We start from the raw sequence: 23,644 nt of genomic DNA, 5'->3' as shown, positions 1-23,644 counted from the left end.
CCTTTTAAGTTTGTCAAAGCGGTTACAAAACTTGAAGGCTTTACACTGCTGATAGAAGAATATTGGAACAAAACAGAGCCAATATTTATGTCGACTTCCGCTCTGTTCCAATTTTCAAAAAAGCTGAAGGGTTTGGAGCAAAGAATTCGTTCTCTGACTAAGGAAAAGATGAGGAATCTAGTCAAGAAATCAAAAGAGGCCTACGCAGAGTTATGTTCAAAGCAAGAGGCAAACTTTTCTAATCCATCACATCAGGCGATGGAGGAGGAGATTGCAGCTTTTAAATGATGGGATATTGTATCGGGTTTGGAAGAGAGTTTTCTGAAGAAAAAATCCAAGTTGCATTGGTTGGATATAGGAAATGGAAACAATAAGGTATTTCACAGAGCAGCTACTATCCGTGAGAGTAGGAACTCCATCCGAGAGATTATCTGCCCAAATGGAAGTGTGGCCGTAAAAATTGAAGATATAAAAGTGGAGGCTGAGCATTTTTTTTTTTTTTGGGAGTTCCTGCAACACAAGCCAGATGATTTTGAAGGTGTTACTATGGATAGGCTTTAAGAGTTGTTATCTTTCAGATGCTCGGAAGAGGATAGAGCTTTGCTTGTCAGAGAAGTTATAGATGAGGAGATAACTCGGTGTTTTTTCCATGCCAAATTAGAAATCTCCAGGACCAGATGGATATACGTCAGATTTTTATAAAGCAGCATGGCCTACTATAAGGAAAGATTTCATCATTGCCATCAAATCTTTCTTTGTAAAAGGTTTTTTTTCAAAAGGAATGAATTCGACGATACTGGCCCTTATTCCAAATAAGACAGAATCAAAGGAAATGAAGGATTATCGCCCAATTTCATGCTGTAATGTAATTTACAAAGTGATCTCGAAGATTATCGCAAATCGCCTAAGGACCATTCTGCCCAAATTCATTGCAGCAAATCAATCAGCATTTGTCACGGACATATTACTTATAGAAAATGTCCTTCTAGCTACGAATTGGTCTGAGATTACCACAAAAAAAAAAAGAAATCTCAGCTCGATGTGCTATTCAAATTAACATATCGAAAGATTTTGATTATGTGCAATGGTCTTTCTTGGTGATTACTCTCTCTGCACTCCACTTCCTGGAAGAGTTTATATATTGGATATCTTTGTGTATCAAAACTGCCTCTTTCTCGGTACAAGTTAATGGTGAATTAGCAGGATTTTTAGGAGTGAACGAGGATTACGGCAGGGTTGCTCTTTGTCTCCTTACTTGTTTGTCATCAGTATGGATGTTCTATCTAAACTACTGGATCAAGCAGCTTCTACAAGACGAGTGGGATACCATCCGAAGTGTAAAAACATTGGACTAACCCACTTGAGTATTGCGGATGACCTAATGGTATTATTGGATGGGAAAAAATGATCGGTTGAAGGCATTGTAAGAGTGTTTGATGCATTTGTGAAGGTTTCGGGGCTGAAGATAAGTATGGAGAAATCAACACTTTTTTCGCAGATGTTTCCGATGCTGAGCGACAAGACATGTCAAACAGTTTCCCAGTTGTCTGTAGGATATCTTGGTCTATCAATGACGACCAAATCCATGACAAGAAACGATTACCAGCCATTACTTGACAAAATCAAAAATATGATTGGAACTGAGACAGCTCGATATTTATCAATGGCTGGACGACTTCAGCTGATCAGCTCAGTATTAATAAGTGAACTTCTGGTGCTCTGTGTTTAGATTACCAAGAGAATGTATTCGGGAGATTGAGAGTTTGTGTTCTGTTTTTCTTTGGTCTGGTCCTGAACTAAACTCGAAGAAAGCAAAGATATCATGATCAGAGGTGTGTCGACCCAAGACGGAGGGGGGTTTAGGGATTCAATCTCTAAAGGAAATTAATGATGTCAGCTGCTATAAGCTCATTTGGTGTATTGTCTCTGCAAAACCGTCCTTATGGGTCACATGGATATCTTCTAAAACAGAGATCGTTTTGGTCAATTTATGAAAAATAGAGCATGGGTTCATGGATATGGTGAAAGCTTTTGAAGTACAGAGGAAAAGGTAGAGATTTTTACAGAGTCAAAATTTAAAATAGCAGAAGTACTTCCTTTTGGTTTGACATCTGGTCGGAATTGGGCTGTCTATATGACATTACTGGCTACAAAGATATTATAGATACGGGAACGCAACAGTAGCAACGGCAAGATCTTCTCATCATCGATGGTGCAGACATCGAGCAGACCATCTGAAAGTAATTGAGGATGTCCCATCTGCTCTTATATTCTCTGACCAGAATGAGGAGGATATTAGTCTCTGGAGGTCTTCAAGCGATAATTTTAAACCCTTTTTCAGTTCTAAAATCAACTGGTTACAAATCCGAGAGACACAGGTAACAGTACAATGGCACAAAGGTATATGGTTCAAGTTTGCAACTCCAAAGTATGCATTCTGCTCATGACTGGCAATCCAGAATCGACTTTCAATGGGAGATCGAATGATAGATAGAATCCAGGTATCAGCTCTGGATATATTTTCTGCTCTGCTTCAATCGAGACAAGGGATCACTTGTTCTTCTCTTGTCCTTTCTCTGCGATAATATGGGCATGACTAACCTCGAGTCTGCTCACTACATGCTTCTCTACGGATTAGAACATTCTAACGCAAATCATCTCAGACACAAGTTTGGCCCCTAAACCATTATTTCTCACCAGATATGTGTTTCAATGTACGATACATACTATCTGGAGAGAACGGAACTTAAGACGGCATGGAGAAGTCCCAACTGCTCAACTCTTCTGATCAAGAAAATCGACAAGCAAGTCCGAAATTAAATCTCTACAATTCGATCATCGGGAGACACCAAGCTCGAAGGCAACCTTCAACATTGGTTTGCTACTTGATAATTGTTTCTTTTACCAAATGTAAATTCTATATCAGTTTAGCATCATCTAGTTTCCAGGACACTTGATGTAAAAAAAGGCTTTTTTTTTTTAATTTTGAATAAATTTTACATTCAATTCAAAAAAAAAATAACTGCTTTATTCACCAAATAACTCAAGAAAATAATCATGTAAGTCATCGAGGCTCTAATTTCGGTCACGCAGTTATACAGTGTGATAGAGAAAATGCACACAATAACCGATGTAAGAATTGAGTCACACAATCCTCATTAAAACTCTGTTCTCAAGAGTCTAAAGCTGTGATGGACGAAGTGAGATAGTTGGTAACCAGTGTTGTTGAATCCACAACAACAGAACATGTTTGTATCCACAAACACAAGAGACTCAATCCCAAGGGATATGCCTCGCGAGGGATTAGAGAGTCAACACGAAACTTATGCGAATTGATTCCATAAAACATAAAGACTCGCAAACAGATTTGATTCAAAGACAAGTGTTTGAAGCAAAACAAAAGGGTTTTTATTTCATAAAAGCATCAGTACAACTGAAATGGGAAAAAAACTATATAGAGCTTGTACAGAAAAAAAATATAACAGTCAAAAGACAGAATCAAAGCAAAGATAACAATCTCACTGAGATTACTAGCTGTTGGGCATTAATGGGGACGCTTCTCGACTTGTGGCTGTAAAAGAGACGAGTTTCTTTAGGTTTTCTGGTGGAAATGGACGCCTAGAATCTCCCAAGCAATATGGAGGGTCAAGATTAGCTGTAAAAGTTAGACGCTGATCTCTCTTTGGTGATGAAATGCGCGTAGAGCCAAATATGGAAGGTGACTTAAGTTGAAGACCCAAATGACATAGCTCTGTTTTTAGGCGTGTCTTGGCATGATCTTGTAGTTCTAACTCTTTGGTAGATTCATTAGACTTCAATAGACGTGAGATAGAGTTGCTGGTGTGAACACAACTCGAGCTTTCCTTATATGAACCAATTAGGACTCTCCAGAGTAGATTAGGAGTCAAGAGTGGATCCGGGTCATTCCAGGTCGGGTCTTCAGCTGGTGGCCTCCACAAGAGGCTCCAGTAGATGGATTGGGTCGTAAATGGATCAGGTATAACGGTATTGGGCTGAAACTCATCATTTCCGGTCTATATGCCTTAACAGGTAGGCTGTAGAGCTTTGCAAAGATTTCTACGAGTATGGGCTGGGTCAGATGCAATGTGGCTCGAATAAGTTATCCTCCATGGTATGATGGTTGATATACATCTGGTTTTATGAATTGATTCACTGGTCTGATCAACAATGTTGGTGAGTTAGCTGCTACAAGTCTCTCGGGTGAATGGTCTTGTCTTTGGTGCGTTGCTGACTGGTCGAGTGTTTTCTTCGTGGTGGGATAGGAATCTAGAGAGATCAAGTCAATGATAGTTATCTCTCCTTCGTCATTGACTTGTTATACAAGGGAAATCGTCTCTCATCTTTCCTTGGCTGGACTCTTATGTCCATTGCACCTAATGTTCATAGGTGTTCTGGTTTGGCCAAAGTCTTCCTTGTAGATGATTGGGTAGATGTCTTCATCAGTAATTTTTTTAAAGATTATTTTTTAGATAATCATGTTTATGGTAAAATAGAGTTTTATCGTCGATTTCGAATGTCAAAGATATTATTTCTTCACATTGTTGATGTTGTTAAAAAACATGACAACTATTTCAGTCAACGACGTGATGCGTCTGGGAGATTGGGCTTGTCAACCTTGCAAAAGATTATTGCTGCTATTTGAATTTTAGCTTATGGTATGCCCGTTGATGCCACAAACAAATACATCAAAATAGGGGAATCTACAGCAATTGAGTGCATGAAAAGATTTTGTCGTGCAATTGTAGAAGTATTTTCAGAGTGGTATCTCAGGTCACCAACAGCAGAAAACATTTCTAGGATTAAATAGATATCAGCACACAATGTAGACTTTTTGTGATGTTGGGTAGTCTTGATTCCATGCATTGGTAGTGGAAAAATTGTCTGATCGCGTATACAAGACAATTTGCACGTCGTAGCAGATCACCCACAATCATTCTTGAAGCTGTTACAGATTATGATATATGGATATGGCATGCCTATTTTCGTATGCCCGGAAGCAACAACGACATCAATGTTTTGAAGTCTTCTAATCTATTTTCAAAGCTTATTCAAGGTACCGTTCCTCCGGCTAATTCGTTATTCAAGAAAAATAGTATACCATAGGTTATTATTTAGCTGATGGCATTTATCCATAATGGTTAACTATTTTCCAAACAATAAGTGATATCCAAGGTCCAAAAAAAATCTATTCGTAGCAAGACAAGAAACATGTCGAAAAGATGGTTAACATGCGTTTGGAGTTCTACAATCAAAGTTTGCAATCATAACAGGATCCTCACGTTATTGAAAGAAAGAAGTACTACATGACATAATGACATCATGCATTATAATGAATAACATGATTATTGATGTGAGTGCAGTGGGAAACACAAGTTTTACCCTAGACAAGCTGCAAGTGCACAGCAAACGCAATAGTACTTAGGGATCGAATCCACAGAGATCTGTGTGTTGAGGACTTCTAACTGATGCTAAAAACAATCATAAACCTAATCTAATAAAAAAGGGTTTTGGTTTATCACTAAATCTAATTATGCAGAGAATTAAAAAGAGTTTTAAGTAAAAATTGGTTGAAAAACAGTAAAGAAAAAGTGTTGGGTTCAAGGTTCATCTTTAGGGTTCATGTTCTAAAACACAAGGAATTTAGGCAACGATTTTCTATGACTCTGAAACTAGGATAGACACATGTAAGATTAGCCAACTCTCGTCACCCTAATCATCTAATCACTTATTCATGGCAATTAACTCTCGCTCTCATGCCAGAACAATATCATGCTTTGTAGATCGGAATCCATCTCTGCTTACGTATCCTCCGTAGGTAACTTTTGTCTCCTACAGTGGGGACGTCCATAAGATCCAGTTCAGGCAACCCAGATACAACACTCTCGTGGCTCGGATTAAACCTAGTATCGGATTCTGTGTGATCAATCCAGAATTACCGCTTTGAGATTTGGATGAATGGGAGAATCATGTTAAAAGTTGAAATCCTTTTTCCTAAAAACCAAGATGTCATTCGAACATGGGGTCCTTTTGGATTACCCTTTCACCCAACTAGGTGACTACTCAGACATGGCTGAGGTAGACATCATCATCGGTTTAGAACTAAGAAGAAGAAAAGTAAAGAAACAAAGTTGCAGAAAAAAAAAACTTCTCTTATTGAAGACAGAATGGCGATATGCATAAAAATAAAACTTAAAACTACAAATGAGTTCTCTCTCAAAAAGAAGAAAGAGACTCTCTTACAAAAGACCTAAAAATGAGTATTTATAGTGTTTCTCCAAGTCTTGGGCGTCTAGGGCTTGTAAAATGGGTACAGGAAGTGTCTTGGGCCTTAGTTGGGCTCTTGAGGTTCGGACATAGGTCTACCGGGGGTGAAACCTCCTGAGCCGCGATGGGAACAAGACTGGCCGCGGGTGAAAGCACTTGTGATTGACTGGGCTTTTGTTGATCGGCCTTCAGTGTATTGATGATATCTTGTGATCTAACCGTTGGATTGCTTTGATTCAAAGTGTGTTAGAAAGCTGTTTGTCTCCTCTATAATATCGACAAATTTGGGGATGATCGGACGGTGATAAGTCTTCATTGGTTGCCAAACTTCTGACGGCCTGAATTTATCCAAAAATGTACTTCTGCTCCAAAATGCACTCTAAAGTCCCAAGTTTCCTGAAAAGCCTTTTAAAACTCCAAAACATGGAAAACACTTATAAAACCTTTAAAACTGAGTAAAAACACCTACATAAGATATAGAAAGTGATCCATAAAAGTGGTCAAAATCAGGTGTTATCAACTCCCCCAGACTTAAACCTTTGTTTGTCCTCAAACAAAACCAAATATCTGAACCTGGAAAAGAGGTTTGAAAATCGCAGGAACTAACAAAATCTCAGAGACCATGCTTCTAAACCAGAGTTAGTCATCAAGCTCAAATCAAGGATAGTCTAGAAAATTCTCACCAAAGCACAAGCATAACTAGTCCGTTGATCCGTCATGCGAAAATCTACACACTTAAACCTATCTTCCAGTCAACTAGCTCTTAACATTTATTTATAGGTTCCAGTGGTTCTCATCAAAAGGATTTTAGCAAGGCAATCAAGGCTAGGTATTCAAAATGGTTGTTTAGAAAGTGAGGCTTTTAGTGTTTAGGGTTACCTTTTCTGGAAAGGCAAGACATTATGCAAAACAGAAAGAGAGGGTGGAGTTGTTGATATCCACAGTTTCCAGTCACATTCTTCTTGCTTTAAGATTCTTGATCTCCCTTCTTCAGGTTCTCCTCATAACTCCCCCGGACTTAGATTTTTGTCCAGGTTTTAAAATGAATGCTCACAAATGAATACTTGCAGCCTTTTCTTCAAATAATTTCAGTTATCCTAGACTCTTTAAGCTTTTGGTTTCCTTTCCTTTCATTCTTTTTCTCTTTTTTCGATTTTTTTTTTGAAAGAGGAAACCGCTTTTTGACATAGAGTCTTAGGGAGCATGAAATTTACCTTTGAGTTCAAGCTTTTTGAGGCACCATTGAGCTTTGATAGATTCTTGATGCTCCACTTTCCCAAATTCTTTCAGTCTTCTTTTTGAGTGACTGAAAACCATGTTGTTCCTTCCTCCCCGGCGTTTTTGCACATATCTGCCAAAAGAGCTAAAGAGAGAATGCATGAACTTTGAAATGATGGTAATTGGGTAAAGGGTGTGGTACCAGCTAGAGATGAACTGGCCATCTAGGACAACAAAGAGTGATAACAATAAGGTGAAGATGTCCTAGATGTGTATCATGATGCCTACTAAAACCAATGATGAGAAAATTAAATGTCAAGATTTTGTTCAAGTGAAATGAGCTAGTCTATCCTGTCAGGAAAAGTCTCCATGAATAGAAATCCTCTGGTGGGAGTTCGTAGTGCAAGTACTCTGGCTACCGCCTAGTCTAGTACTATCCACAAAAGAAACTAGCATGTAAGGTCTAGAATCACATGAGTCTTACTCATCATAGTTTTGTGTCAAACATTCTTGAAAAATACTCAAAGTCTTTTAATAAGCATAAAAAAAATTTAAAAATTACAGAAAAAGATAAAAAAAAACTAAGAAAAATAGATTAGTACGGATAAAGATCCTCCCCCAGACTTAAATCACATTGTTCCCAGTGTGAAAAAGTTGGTGAGAATATGGTGAAATAAAAGCAAAAGAGTCTAAAATAAAAGAAAAGGAAAATGATGATAGAATCATGGGTATGATGTGGTGATGAATAGGCGCCTATGTCTCATGGCTGTCATCTGTCTCTGTAGATGAGGAATCATCATCAAACCGGTGGTTCTTCAGTAGTCTCTTCATGCGTCTGTTGATCTTCTCTTGCTGGTCAAGCTTCTTCAAAGCTGCAAAGTCTGCATCACTCCTAGTGGATGCTCTGATATGAAAAGAACTGGCTCTGGATGAAGATGGTGCAGGCTGAAGTCTCCTGCTGTTTGCAGCTACCTCTCTCTTGGCTTTTGCAGCCAGAAATTGCTTCATGGTCAGAGGTAAAAGTGGCAGAGATGGTAGGAAGTCGCTAGTCTCTGGTTTCCATCTTGGGTCTGAACCATCTCGAATACGGGGCATTGATTCCGATGGAAGAAGGACCCTGTACTCGGTGGAACTGGTGGAGAACTTGTAAGCAAATTCAATTGGGTTCATCTTGGCCCTAGTGAATAGTCCTGTCTCTAGAGAACTGGGAAAGATCAAACCAATCCTCTCTAAGAGGTATCTCATCTGAAAAATAACTCTTGCTGCTATCATAAGCAAAGTAATGATGCTCCCAAAAGCTGATGATGAGTAGTCCTGACAATCAGATGTAAGCATCTCATGCTTAACCTTCACTAGGTTCCTTGCATGATACAAGCAAAGCAAGGAAACCTGGGGTGATCTGCGAATGGTAGCTGTAATGTCACCAACTCTGGCTTAAGGACATTCGCTTGATTGGCTCGTGAAAACACAGTATGTGCTAGTAGCTTATGAACATAGCAAACAGCAGGATGAGAGAGTAATGATACCTTAGACCTTCCTTTGTCATAACCTCCATAACCCATCAGCTTCCAAAGATCCTCATTTGGATCTTTCTCCAATGCAATTTCATCACTATAAGGCAACTTCAAAGCATCACATATCTCTAAGATGGTAAGAGAGTAAGGATGACCTCCAATAGAGAAGGAGAGTGTGCCATCTAGAGCTCTAAGAGTAGCTCTCTTCTTGTAGATCAAAGTTGCTGATGCAAGGAATTCCTTGGTGTGGTTCTCATAGGTCTGAAAGTTCTGCTCCATGAATGATCTCATTCCAAGCCTATCAAGATATCATATCACATCTTCTCTGATTCCAAGCATCTCGAGAGTTGAGTAGTCAATTGCTGGAGTTGGCTTTATCTTCAGCTTCTCAAGCCGCGTAGTAGGGTTATGTCTGGGTTAATGGCTTTACCAACAAATTCACTTTTGGCCTAGAGGAAGACTTGACTCTTCGAGGGAAAGATACCTGAATGGAGGTTCGCTCAATCTCTCCTGAAAAGATTCTTCTTTGTGCGGCAATGAAGGTGAATAGAGGTTCATCTTCACTCAGTTGTATCTCGTTCAATGCATCATATGTCTCCTGCGAATAGGGCTTTTTCGCATGAGGGCTCGTCTTGGTTCGAATCAGTCGAACTTGAGAGAGATCCATGACCTGCAAAAACGAGATTCTCGAGACAAGGGATAAATCAAGCTGCTTTGGTATCAATTATTTTTATGAACAAGGTGTTTATAGAGGCGTCACAAACACATTATCATGACAAACAAGCTGTAAATGTATCAAGCATTACAGAATCTGAGAATTTATGGTCAAGTTCGATATACTGATGTTCAACACATGAGATTTCTAAATCAGGATGATGTTTATGCTAACTCACATGTAATCTAATCTAGTTACAATACAGATTTGCAAAGCTGAACCAAACAGATCTTCAAATTTTTATCGGCTCAAAGTCTCAAATCTCAGATTTTCGAAAATTTCAAATCTCTATGGTCTAAGTATTTAATCATGCAATTAAAATACCCAGTAGTCTAGCCTTAATTCTAAAGACAGTTTCCAATCATTCTTAGGTGAATTTCTATTCATTCTAAGAAAACCATAAATTTGAGTTCTTAAGAAAAAGTGAGAAATTTGAGCTCATACATTGAAATCTGTCTTTTTCTCTAGATCTCCAAGCTTGTTGGGGAAGATGAAGAGAAAATATTTTTTTGATCTTTTAAATCCTCTTTTTCTTTTAAAAAGGTGTTTTTCCTAAGAAAATTTTATTTTTAAAAGTTTAGAAAACTTATCTGGCGTGTTTAACATGGAAATTATGCTTGAGGAACTTTCCGGTTAAATCCTGAAATTAAACAGCGAATTGAAGTTCCGGTTTACGGGAAACGAGAAAAAATTCGCCTGGGAGCAAAACGGGAGTCGGCCGCGGGTGGAATGCGCACGGCCGCGGCAGCAATGGTTTTGGCCGCAGGTGAGGAACCTGGACCGCGGCTGAGGAGGGCTTGGCCACGGCTGGAATGATCGCGGGCGTGGTGAACTGTGCTCCGGGAACTCCCGGTTTCTCCCGTTTTCCTGCTTTCTCATCCTATCTTTTTGTATTTTCTGATTTTTTTTTTTTAATTTTTTTGGTTTTTATGGGTTTTATGAAAGCCTGAAATGCATAAAAAAGAAAAGAAATTAAATAGAAAAGTAATAAAAAAAAAAAAAATCATACCAAATGGGTTGCCTCCCATTAAGCTCTTTTGTTTAAAGTCTTTTAGCGAGACTCTTGGCAGGATTAGTATTGAGCAGAGGAGACAGGATCCCTTGAAAAGAGTCCTTGTGATCCTTCTTAGCCTGAACTTTGGATTTCCTCCATCTTGAAGCAAAATCTATTTCCCTTTCTTAAAGATTTTTGCATCCTTGAGGACATGTTTTGTCTTCAAGATTTTTCTCCTTTTTCTTGCTGATATGTGGTGGCACCACTATCTTGATATTCTCAAATTGCCTAGATGCAAGTGCTTTTAGTTCCTTCTTGTCCTCCAACACCTTCTCCTTATCCTTGTCTTTTTGATTTGGAGCTGGGTCTGGTGTGGTCTTATAGAACTTTTTTCGTGTCCACATTTAAGAAAACTAAACAGCGATTTGCATGGTCAATAACAGCACCTACAGTGGCTAAGAATGGGCGACCAAATATCAAAGGTCTGTCTTTGTCTTTGTCCATCTCCAAAACTTGAAAATCGGCTGGGATTGTTTTGTTTCCAATGATCAGTGGCAAGTCCTGGATCATTCCTTCTATTCTCTTTGAGATGAATCACCAAAGATAATTTTTAATGGGGATGGGACAAATGTACATATACCAAGTTTCTCAGAAACAGATTTTGACATGACATTCACATTAGCACCAGAATCACATAAACAATCTGAAAATTCAGTTCCAAAGATTGAACAGGTGAATGAGAAATGCCCTGGATCCTTAGACTTTTTGAGTCTTTGGTCAGGCAAGCGTTTGGGTACCTTAACCAGAATGAATCGGCTTCTCTCATGCTCGGTTTCAGAGTCCTTTATGAGAGATTCAGGCGTCAATCTCTCCTTAGAGTCTGCGACAGGTTCTTCCTCCAAAACTGCTGTCATAGCATTGCAGAACTTCTTTGGGTTATCTTCTACTCTTCGTGGTAAAACTCCTGGTTATCTCTTCATTGAATCTGCAGTTTCACCTATCTGATGTTCCAACTTCTTGACATGGGTCGCAAGATATTCGAACTGGTTACTTAGCTGGGAAAGGGTTGTTTCTAATGAGCTGGTATGTGCTTGTTGAGGATTTAATGCTGGTCTTTGTTGGAAGTTTTCTCCTCCATAGTTTCCACCTTGAAACTTGTTTTGAAAACTTCTTTGCTACCGCGGATAGGGCTGATTTTCGGCACCTTGATTTCTGTATGAGAGATTGTTGAAGTTGGCACCAGAGTTCCTAAAGTTGTTGTTGAAAGCTGGACTAAATCGATTATGATATGCCTGGGCTCCCATAAAATTGATTTCTTCTTCTTGGTACATGCCATCTTCTTCATATCTTCCATCTTCCTCATTTCCTACAGCAGTATCACAAGCATGTATATTATTATTTTGAGACTTAAGAAGTTGACTTACAATGCTTTTTAGCTCAGCAATCTCCCTTGATTCATGACTAGTAATAGTCTTTTTTGATCTGTCATACTCAGGGTTGTTGTTGCTGTTAGCTACAGCCAGATTTTCGATGAGTGCTCTCCCTTGTGGTATGGTTTTTGAATGAAATCTCCATTGCTGGCAGTGTCAAGAGAAAGTTGATATTTTTGCTGAAGTCCTCTGTAGAAGGTGCTTAGCAGGTTTGCTCCAGAGAAACCATGATGAGGGCAGTCTCTCTCATACTCCTTGAATTGTTCCCAGGCTTCATAGAATGATTCTATTGAGCCTTGTTGGAAAATTTGTATTGTTTCTCAGCTGGTTCGATCTTGACTTGGTGTAGAAATGGTTCATGGAAGCTGACTTGCATTCTTCGCATGACGTAGTAGAACCAGATGGCATAGATTTCAACCATCTAAAAGCTTTATCACTTAGAGAGAAAGAAAAAAGCTTACACTTCACATAGTCCACAGTTTCTGGAGTTGTTCTCACCATTCCAGAAATTTCTTCAAAAAGATCAATGTGGTCCATTGGGTGCTTAGTAGAGATTCCATGGAATTGGTTCTGCTACCAAAGAAACTATCTGAGGTTTTATCTCATGATTTTCTCTTGGAACAGGGATTTGAATAGCTGATAGATTTTGAAAGTGTTGGTGAGGTGCATCAAAATCGGCAATGAGTCTATTCTGAGGCTGTCTTCTCGCAGGATTGGCAAGCTGTATTAGTCGATTGGCTTCTCTAACAACGGGTGGAACAATGTTTTCATCATTCCTTCTTCCTTCAGCATCAGCCTGGTCTTCTCTCCTTCGATTATCAGCGGCTTGAGCAGGATTTAGAGGGACTCGGTTTCCCTCTTCATCGAGTTGTGGCTGTCCATCTTCTTCATGAGCAGCATCTAGGTCATCACCATGAACTGAATCACGGTCATCATCTCCAATGTGATCCTCCTGATCACGGTTTAAAAAATCTTCCCGATGGGCATAAGGATTGGCCATCTTGAGCGTTCTTCGTCTGAGTTTCCTAAGTGCTCTTTCGTGTTTGTCAATCTCGTCTAAGGGCAATACGATTTCGTCAGGATCTCTCCTAGTTTTCATGCACCTGTGAGCAAAGAAAGCAAAGATAAAAAGAGGAGTTAGAAAATCCCCAGCAGAACTCAAAATTCTTGAGGTTTAGGATTGAAATTAGATTAAAAAGTCAAGTTAACAGCGACAGATCCACGGCAACGGCGCCAAAAACTTGATGTGAATGCAGTGGGCAACACAAGTTTTACCCTAGACAAGCTGCAAGTGCACAGCAAACGCAGTAGTACTTAGGGATATAATCCACAGAGATCTGTGTGTTGAGGAATCCTAACTGATGCTAAAAACAATCGTAAACCTAATCTTATAAAAAGGAGTTTTGGTTTGTCACTAAATCTAATTTTGCAGAGAATTAAAAAGAGCTTTAAGTAAAAATCGGTTGAAAAACAGTAAGAAAAAAGCGCTGGGTTCAAGGTTCATCTTTAGGGTTCATGTTCTAAAACACAAGGAATTTAGTCAAGGATTTTCTATGACTTTGAAACCAGGATAGACACATGTAAGATTAGCCAACTCTCGTCACCCTAATCATCTAATCACTTGTTCATGGCAATTAACTCTCGCTCTCATGCCAGAACAAGATCATGCTTTGTAGATTGGAATCCATCTCTGCTTACGTATCCTCCGTAGGTAGCATTCGTCTCCTACGACGGGACGTCCATAAGATCCAGTTCAGACAATCCAGATACAACACTTTCATGGCTCGGATTAAACCTAGGATCAGATTCTGGGTGGTCAATCCAGAATTACCGCTTTGAGATTTGGATGAATGGGAGAATCATGTTAAAAATCGAAATCCTTTTTCCTAAAAACCTAGATGTCATTTGAACATTAGGTACCTTTGGATTACCCTTTCACCCAACTAGGTGACTACTCAGACATGGCTGAGGTAGACATCATCATCGGTTTAGAACTAAGAAGAATAAAAGTAAAGAGACAAAATTGCAGAAAAAACTTCTCTTATTGAAGACAGAATGGCAATGGAGAGCTTCTACAACTGCATAAAAATAAAACCTAAAACTACAAATGAGTTCTCTCTCAAAGAGAAGAAAGAGACTCTCTCACAAAGACCTAAAAATGAGTATTTATAGTGTTTCTCCAAGTCTTGGGCATGTAAAATGGGTACAGGAAGTGTCTTGGGCCTTAGTTGGGCTCTTGAGGTTCGGACATAGGTCCACCGGGGGTGAAACCTCCTGAGCCGCGGTGAGAAGAAGACTGGCCGCGGGTGAAAGCACTTGTGCTTGACTGGGCTTTTGTTGATCGGCCTTCAGTGTATTGATGATATCTTGGGATCTAACCTTTGAATTGATTGGATTCCAAGTGTGTTGGAAATCTGGTTGTCTCCTCTATAATTTCTCAAAATTTGGGGATGATCAGACGGTGAGAAGGTTTTCATTGGTTGCCAAACTTCTGACGGTTGAATTTATCCAAAAATGTACTTTTGCTCCAAAATGCACTTTAAAGTCTCAAGTTTCTTGAAAAGCCTTTTAAAACTCAAAACATGGAAAACACTTATAAAACCATTAAAACTGAGTGAAAACACCTGCATAAGATATTTAAAGTGATCCATAAAAGTGGTCAAAATCAGGTGTTATCAATTATAGAGAATAAACGTGATGACAGTGCACCGATTAGAGAAGCGAGAACAGCACCACAAACAACAGTTGAAATAGCAGTAAACGAAAATATCCAATTTCAACAATTTTTATCTCGTAATCTACAGATAAAAACAAAGAAATTCATTTATCACTTCGAAATGCATTGGTTGATCATAAATGGGAGCATTATGGAAATAGTTCTATTTAATAATTTAATATTTTATATGTAATTTTATTATTTAGTTTGAGGATGTATTATTTTTATTTATATAACATTTTATCATATAATATTTTATTTATTAATATGTTATGTAATATTTTAGTTTAAAATATGTTTTGTATATATTATAGAAGGTTTATCATTTTATTTAATTATTGTTTATGTTGAGAACTAATATGCAATATTTAAATATTTTACAGGATAAATTTAAAGGGTTTGTTGAAGTAATTCACTCTCAAACTTTTATTTTGAGGATCAACCACCTCTAAATAAGGGTCCTTGTTGGAGATGCTCTTAGCCTTCAAAAGACTAAAAATTTCTAAACAGCAATATTTCAGGTAAAACATATTTCTTTCACAAATCTTCAATATCTATAAATATTTTTTTGTGCACTTTTGATTTTCATTAATCAAACTGGTTCAACAGAACTATCACACAATGAATTAAGGGCATTTTTCTCCAAAAGATCAGCAACTGCATTTGAAGAGCGAGGGGTAAACTTAAAAGTAAAACATTCAAAACTACTGGAGAGTAAAGCAATGTCTTCTAGAATTCCATGAAGTTCCGTCATATAGGAGTTAGAGTTAATAGACCTGACGAGTTGTAAGGAGTCAGAATAGATCAAGATTTTTCTTATATCAGATGCAGCAGCCTGGGATAGAGCTGCACGAATTGCCAGACCTTCTGCTAGGAGGAGAGAGTTCAAAAAATCAACTGCTACTGGAAATTTTTGGATATTAGCATCGTGAGGTCGTTGCAGGGTCCACCCAAAACCCGCTTTCTTCAGGTTGTCCTTCCAGACAGCATCAGTGTGGCAGATGAAGGTTGATTGGTCCAGCGAGGGAGGTAAAGCCACCATAGACACTGGGGTCTTGCTTTTACGTTTAGGGCAGGAAATCCATTCTCTGGCTTCTTTGATGGCTTTTGGCACAATCTCTTCGGACGAGTATGCCGTGTCATTGAAGAGTCTGTTGTTCCTGGCTGTCCAGATGTTCCAGCACAGCTAGGCCGTAAGGGAGCCACGAGGGAGACCAAGATCTGGTGCTCTCGTAGTACCTCTAGCTTCTTTCCAACAGTCTTCAAACGTGGTGTTGGAGATAACAAGGGGACGCATAGAGATGTTTGTCTTATCTCAGACTTTTTTGGAGAATTTGCAAAGAAAGGAGGTGTGAGATAGATTCCGGTTCCCTACACCTATGGCACAAAGGATTAACATCTGGGATTCGGCTAGCAAGGAGGGTTCCAACTGGTAAAGCATCACTAGCTGCACGCCAAAGGAACGAGTTGACTTTGGGAGCAGTTTGGATCTTCCAGATGTCAGTCATCCAGTTGAGCTGAGAAGAACTTTTGGCCAACGCAGAGATTTCTCTTGATGCGTAATACCCGGATTTAGATGAGTAAACTTCCGATTTGTCCAGTAACCAAACTCTCTTATCATTTGCTCCGAGTTGGCTTACTTTGATACCTAGGAGTTCAGGCTCTAAAAGATGAACTTTTTTCTCGGATTTTAGAGATATTCCATTCTACACTATCACTAGAAGGTCAGCCACCATCAGGTTCTCATCTTCTTCAGAACATGGGCCAAAAGCCATACTTTGATGCTTCGAAGAGAGTCATGGATCACCCCACACCTTAACAGAGTTACTATTCCCAATAACCCAGCCTATATGATTTCTAATCAAGTCTCTACCAATGATTATGCTTCTCCAACCATGCAACGCAGGAGAAGGGCAGCCACAATTCAAAAAAATCCAAATTAGGACAATACTTACCAAATAATACTCTAGCAAGAAGACTATTGGGATTTTGAAGTATTCTCCAACTTAGCTTGCCAAGCAGTGCATCATTGAAACGTGAGATATCGCGGAAGCCGAGACCACCATGATTCTTTTGCTGAGTCAGTTTGTCCCAGGAGAGCCAGCACATTTTCTTTTTGTCAAGATTTGAGTCCCACCAAAACCGGATTAAAGCCGATTGAATTCGTTTGCAGAGTGATCCAGGGAGTTTAAAGCACGTCATGGCAAAGGTCGGCATGGAGGCAAGGACACTCTTGAGAAAGACCATTTTCCCAGCGCCCGATAAGAATCTCGATGACAAACATATAGCTTTTTGTCTTATCTTGTCTACAATGTTAGTAAAGAGATCTTTTTTCGTTTACCAAAATGCTGGGGGTCAGCCTGGTTTATGCTTGCTTTGGGGTTCAGCTTGCTGCGTTGGAACCTCATTAATGGGATTTAAAATCTCTGAATTTATAGGTCCAAGCCTTGCTTCCATAAGGATGACATTAGGAGATGGCAGGACATTTCCAGGCCTCTAAGCAGCTGGGATTCGCTGTGGGGAGGTAGTCTCAGTCGGTTCTCCTGGGGTTGATCGTGAAAGGGCAAGATTATAGACATTTTCTTTGATTTGATCTTTTTCTTCTGTCATTCTGACTTGTTCTCTTCGAGCAGCACTCTCTGTGGGGTTGTTGCAATTTGTATATCTGTCCATAACTTCACGGACCTCACTCAGGGTCAAGTTTGGAGCTTCCTGCGTTACCACAGGAGGTGGAGAGGGAGGGTTAGAGTTATTTCCCATGGAAGAAGAGTTGGAGTGTGAGGTTTCCACTTTTTCATAACGGGTATGTCTCTCTGCCTCCTCTTTGTATTTAGCTATTTCTGCTTTTCCTGGTCTCAAGTAGGTACCCATATGTTTTCTGGATCCTGAGGTTGTGTAAGGCTGGTATCTTGAGGAATATGGGGTTCGACGCGAATCGTGGCTATCATCATAATGAGAGTGGTGACTTCGTATTGGCCCATCATGGGTCCTGTCATCATGGTATTTGCCTCTTTCTCTTGACTCCGAGAGTCTATCTCTGCTGGTGATTTTTTCCTTTGCACGATCTTCCCACTCTCTGGTGGACTGAGGATGTGGCCGTAGCCTATCTCTATATGTGGAACAATTGACGGAGGTTTTGTTCTCACATCCGTAGATGTTTCCCTGTTTCTCTCCTCTGAGGGAGGTGCAAAGCATTCTTTTTCATCGTGTGTTAGCATCATGCAAAAGGGGCAGTGGCGCTCTAGCTTTTCGTAGATAAGGTCAGCTTTGACTCTGTCGCCGTTTGGGTATTCCACAATTAATGAGGTAACTAGGGCTTTGAGGCCATTAATGTGGACTTTGAATCTTGCTGAGAGATCTATTATCTCAACTTCCTCGCAGAAGCCAAGGGAGTCTCCAATGCTTTGGATAGTACCTTGTGTCTAGAGGTGAACAGGAAGTCTTCAATTTTTACCCAGAAAGGGATTTGGGAGGGAAAATCACGGGAGATGGAGGGGTCCCGCCTATGGAGGATAATCATCCATTTGAAGATCTGTTTTGTTTGCAAAGTGAAACTGGAATTTTCCATGACCTAGGTCTGCACCTATGCGTCTAACGGTGTTTTCCAGCGATCGGTGAAAAAATGGATAACTGACCATACTTTTTGATACTTCTGGTGAGTTATTCTTTCTACAAGCGTAAGGCAGTGTTTGCGGAGAATGGCTGAGTTGTCTGAATTTTGAATCTTAACTTGGGGGTGCTTTGATGAGCTTGCAATGGCCTTGCCTTTGTCCTGGTAGGTGAGTTTGAGCGACATGATGGATGAACTGGTTGCAGGTCACCAATTTCCATGCTGGAGGAAGAATTTTAAGATGAGGTGAGAGGATTACGGTCGTCGGAGAGTCAGACGGCGGAACGGTCGCCAGAATTCCTAAATAGTCTTTGGGTAATTAAGAGAAACACGATAATAACTTTTAAAAATAGCTGGTTAAAAAGAATTCCCTGCAGGGCTGTCATGGGCCGAAAGCAGATTTCACCATCATAAGGACTCGTGTTTGGGAGTTTTTTTTTAACCTTTACTTCTCTTTTGCTTTATTGATTTCAATAGATATAAGTATATGTATAGTTATATATATATATATATAAATATAACCGGATCAGAACGGATATTCATATTTTAAATTGTAGTATTTATGATTTGTTCTTTTATGGATACATAATTTTAGTACATATACAATACTTTACTTTATATAATTACTGTTATTTGGATTTTCAGATCGAACAGAATCGAATAGTATATCAAAGCAAATTCAATGGATATTTTGCATATCCTTGATGGAGACTATACGTAAAATTAATTGTGGTTGTATGAGTGGAAACTTGAAAAAATTAATCAACAAGGAGAGTTAATATGAACAGAATATCTCCACATAATTCCTCCACACAAAACGTCCACTATAACTATAAAATCAATATAATAAAGAATTTAAGTAGAAGCTAGTAATTTGGATAAGAAAACAAGAATTGAGTTGCCAAGGATATCCATAACTCAAGTTTTCATTTTTAAACAGAGTAACTTTAAAATAGAGTTAAGTTTTATTTCATATCTACTTCATATTTTACTTCAAAATGGAGTGCAAACAATATCTTATAAAAGAGTAGTTGGACATGGGTTTAAAAACCCCTGCTTCAGAAACAGTTTGATAAAAGGGTGATTTTATTATATACTAAAAGTTGACCAAAAAGTTAAGTAGATACCAACAGAAACATAAAAATTAGTTCTTCCACTCCACGTCAGCAATTTCTCTCCAATTTACCCCTATTGCTCACGATGTCAAGTCTGATATCAGTATTACACGAATGACAGCTCTCTCTCTCTCTCTTGGATAATGACACATGTCACCTGCCACAAAATATGGTGTATCTAAGTATTATGTGGTAGTTGACGACATAATGGTCCATGTATTATTGTCATCGTTTGCTAACTTTAATATATATATATATATATCCGATAACTACATAATAGTGTTATCGTTTGTCTAGATTATGCTAACAATAATATGTAATACAAGTTAACATGTTAACAATGCTTATTGTTACATGTTAACAATGATATATGTTAACAATGATATATGTTAATATCTCTACTTGTTAACAGCAATATATATATATATATATATATATTGTAACATATTAACATAGTATGTTACTATGATGCAATAAAATATATTATACTTGTTAACGTGCTAACAAAAATATCAGATATTTATTATTCGTCTGTTTTTCTCTTTCTCTTCCCATTGTCGTTTTCTCTTTCTTCTATTTTGTATCGAATACTGCAAACTTTGCGTGTGAAATAGACATAATATTTCCCTGACACTTTTTCTTATATTCTGGACCCATGTCATGAGAGAGAAGTGCATTGAGAGGTTATATGTTTCAAAAGTTTTATGGACTTTTCACGGTTAACAGTATCTGATAAAAACACTTTTCAGAACCAGTTAGTTTCGATGTTATCTGTTGGTATATACTCATATTATTGTGAATTTACCAAAATAAATCAAGTGAAAAGAAGTTTGTATTTTTGTTGTGGTAAAGAAACTCTCATGGTGATCTCTCGATTAAAGGGATACTTTAATGCTTTGTGGTCTCGCATCTTGTATATATTTACTAGTTGATGAATAAATTTTAAATTTTCATAAAAAAGAATAAATATACGGATAAATCCAAATTTTTTGTTTTACCAACTACATCAAAATATGATGAAATATATAATGTATAAATTTTTCTGTAAACCATCATGATTTATTTTTAAAATTTTCATACAATATTTAAAAAACAGGTATACAACCGGTCCTACTCAAAATTAAGACAAATTTGATGTGTCCTTCGATTGAACTTCATCTGCATTTATTTCGAATTTTTAACAATAAATATCAAAACTACCAAGTTTATGGTTAAACCTCCGTAATACTTTAAAACCCTTTCTTCAAAAAAATTTTTAAAAAAAAACCCGTAATATCTTGACCAAAAATAAATTAAAAAAAACCCCTAATACATGGTTAATAATTTAAATTCTCATAATGAAACCACATACTTCTGAAATTATTAATTGCCTATAAGCTTGACAAAAAAAAAATTGCCTATAAGCAATGTGAGAGCCACAGTGAGCCACCGACGTCCGACGGTTAAATGAACAGTACGGTGGAAACGTACCCAGCCATTTATGACCCGTATTAAGATCACGTTGACCATTGTGCATACATACTCTTGTAGTCCTGTCTTAGTATTTTTTTTTTGTTCATGACAAATACATTTTCACACATATTTTTAAAAAGTATACTAATAAGTATTATTCACCTATCATCTTATCTATAACTAATTCAAATTGTTATAAATGCAAAAATTATTAGCCTTGGCCCTTGGGAAAAGCAAGATTTAAAAAAAAAAAATAGTTTAAGAAGTCACATTAAAAAATTAAAACGAAGATCTTTTTGAAATAAAAAAAGTTTAACTTTGAAATGACTTTTAAAAAAAAACCGGAAGGAGTATATACTTTCACTGTTTGAGTTTTTCTTTTATCTCAAAAAGTGTTATTTTGTTCTTGCGCAATCATTTTATTTGTCACCCAATCTATAACAGAGTAAATGAGTTATTTTTAATAGAACTTAATCTATTAGACGTTTGGACTAAATACCGTACGCCTCATAATGCAGCGGTGGTACGCTTGTCATGTGTCTCGGACTCTCGGGCATCAAGGGTTCCACTGGCGACAAAAAAAAAAAAATGTCTGGGCTAAATAATCGTAAAGAGCTTTGTTATTTCTTTTTCAGTGAACGTGTATTAAACGATTGGGCTAATTTATTTTCCGAAACTTTGGTCCAAACATCTAATATACTGAAAGAACTATTTACATGAATTAAGATTGAACTCGTGGGAAGAAAAAAAAATCTTTTGCAGTCAGAACCTTAAACCGTTTGCAACCGTAGAGTTTTACGTAAAGAACTAAAATTCTTACCTAATTGACCGTAGAGGTTTAGTTTTACGTAAAGAACTAAACCGTAGAGTTATATTCTTGACGGAAAAAAAAAGTACTCTATCAAATAGCTAAAAAGTTGAATTAAATCAAATATTGTCATGGGGATAAGATTTAGATACACACATTCATTTAACGCCAAGCCAACTACCATGCTCGGTCTTTGGGTCCCATTCAGTAATGAAGCAGCTGTGAAACTTGTGATTGCCCTTGTATCGTAAAAGTATCTCTATTTTACTTATATATACACTTCTTCATAATGACTTCTTCAAGTGGTTGATCTCTGCCTTCTCCAATGGCTATGCGGTTAAGTTTCTTAGCTTTGTTCCTTTTCAAAGCAGCTCTGATCTCATCTTGCCTCGTGGTCTCGGCTTCGCTCATCAAAGGAAAAGTCTCTTGTTTTGACTGTCCCCATGATTACGATTATTCAGGTTAATTCATATAACAAATTGTTGTAATTAACATTATATCTACTCATACCATTGTGACTAGACTTTACCTCTCCCTTTTCAGGAATCATGATCAGCGTTAGTTGTAGCCACACCAAGACGCGGTTCACCGTCTCAACGGACAAGAAGGGTGAGTTTATGTCGGAGCTTCCCTCGAGGGATAAATCTAACTGTGAAGCAGAACTTCAAGGTAGCTTCAAGCAACTTTATGCTTCCACAAGGAACGTTAAGTCGAAGATTGTTAAGCTCGAAGGTGACAAATATGGTCTCTCTTCGAAGTTGATCTTCTTGAAATCATGCCCAAGAAGCCTCGGATCTTTTGGTTCGTCCAAGACCGTTGATTTACCTGTTCCTCCGGAGTGGGGGCTGGCTCCGACAAGCTATTATGTTCCTTTCTTCCCCATCATCGGTATCCCATAAGATCCACCGTTTTAATCTTTATTTTGCGTCTTTCATGTAATGTATTTATATAATATATGTGTAGAGACATTTAACTATCTTAGCCTGTTCTTTTCATGTTCAAGCTTGAACTGAGGTTTGTGTGTGATCTTAGTGTATGAAAGTGGTTGATGTTTTCGTTTTATATATGAAACATAATTTAATATGAATCATTTGTGAAAATGCTTTATCTTTAATTATGTGATACTACGTGAGTAATTTTTCATGATTTTTCTTAAAATAATCACCACCCTTCATTGATGTCTCATAGTGACATCACTACTTTTCTTCCCGTCCATGTCACGGTGTCAAATTGGCGGGTTGTCCATGGGTGACCTATATCCAAATTATAATGAGCCGGTTATGGACACACCCAAATACTAATGGGTCTAAATGGTATTGGTCTAGTTTTGTCCAGAAAATAAATTGGTCAAACCATATGGTTTTTGGTAGGCCCAATGGTCTAAAACTTATAGGTCAAATTAAATTGGGATTTTTTTTTCTTCTCTCAATCTCTCGAGACATTCATCTCTCACTGCATTCCGGCGAGCTACTTCTCTCTCCGGCGAGACTCCAACGATCGGATTCTCTGTCCCCGGCGAGTCATTCCGGCGGCTTATCACACAGGTGAGCTTCTCCACTCTCTTTTCTTCAAATTTCTTTTAGCTCTTAGCTTTTACAGACATGGATTGAAGTTGAATTTCAACTGTTTGTGGATTTTAGTCTTTTGGGTTTACTTGTTTATGCATCAATTCAAAGTTCCAAGTTTAAGTTACTTGATTACTTGTCGGCTTTTTGTTATACAGAACAAAAATTCTGGGTTTACCTTTGATTAAAAAAAATGTCGATTTTTGGTATTTCAGGTCGGTG

General features: G+C 38.1%; 1 protein-coding gene and 1 non-coding gene across 2 annotated transcripts; both read left to right on the top strand.

The window, feature by feature from the left end:
* Positions 1–12,378: 12,378 nt before the first annotated feature.
* Positions 12,379–12,482, top strand: LOC112089582. The gene has a single exon (XR_002901216.1). It is a non-coding gene; the product is annotated as a small nucleolar RNA R71 (small nucleolar RNA).
* Positions 12,483–22,127: 9,645 nt separating this feature from the next.
* On the top strand, positions 22,128–22,971 carry LOC18025451. Its single transcript, XM_006408650.2, has 2 exons — positions 22,128–22,318; positions 22,401–22,971. The coding sequence occupies exons 1-2, from the start codon at positions 22,183–22,185 to the stop codon at positions 22,754–22,756; spliced, it is 492 nt and encodes a 163-aa protein (XP_006408713.1). The 5' UTR covers positions 22,128–22,182; the 3' UTR covers positions 22,757–22,971.
* The last annotated feature ends 673 nt before the right edge of the window (positions 22,972–23,644 follow it).

The sequence above is a fragment of the Eutrema salsugineum genome, unplaced genomic scaffold (assembly GCF_000478725.1).
Source record: "Eutrema salsugineum unplaced genomic scaffold, Eutsalg1_0 scaffold_12, whole genome shotgun sequence".
Classification (NCBI taxonomy): Eukaryota; Viridiplantae; Streptophyta; class Magnoliopsida; order Brassicales; family Brassicaceae; genus Eutrema; species Eutrema salsugineum.
This window is presented reverse-complemented; position numbering and strand designations above follow the sequence as displayed.

Excerpts from the sequence above, each read along its gene's own strand:
- LOC18025451 (XM_006408650.2), top strand. The coding sequence starts at position 22,183 with ATGGCTATGCGGTTAAGTTTCTTAGCTTTGTTCCTTTTCAAAGCAGCT. Across the intron at positions 22,319-22,400 it reads CCATGATTACGATTATTCAG|GAATCATGATCAGCGTTAGT; the intron begins GTTAATTCATAT and ends CTCCCTTTTCAG.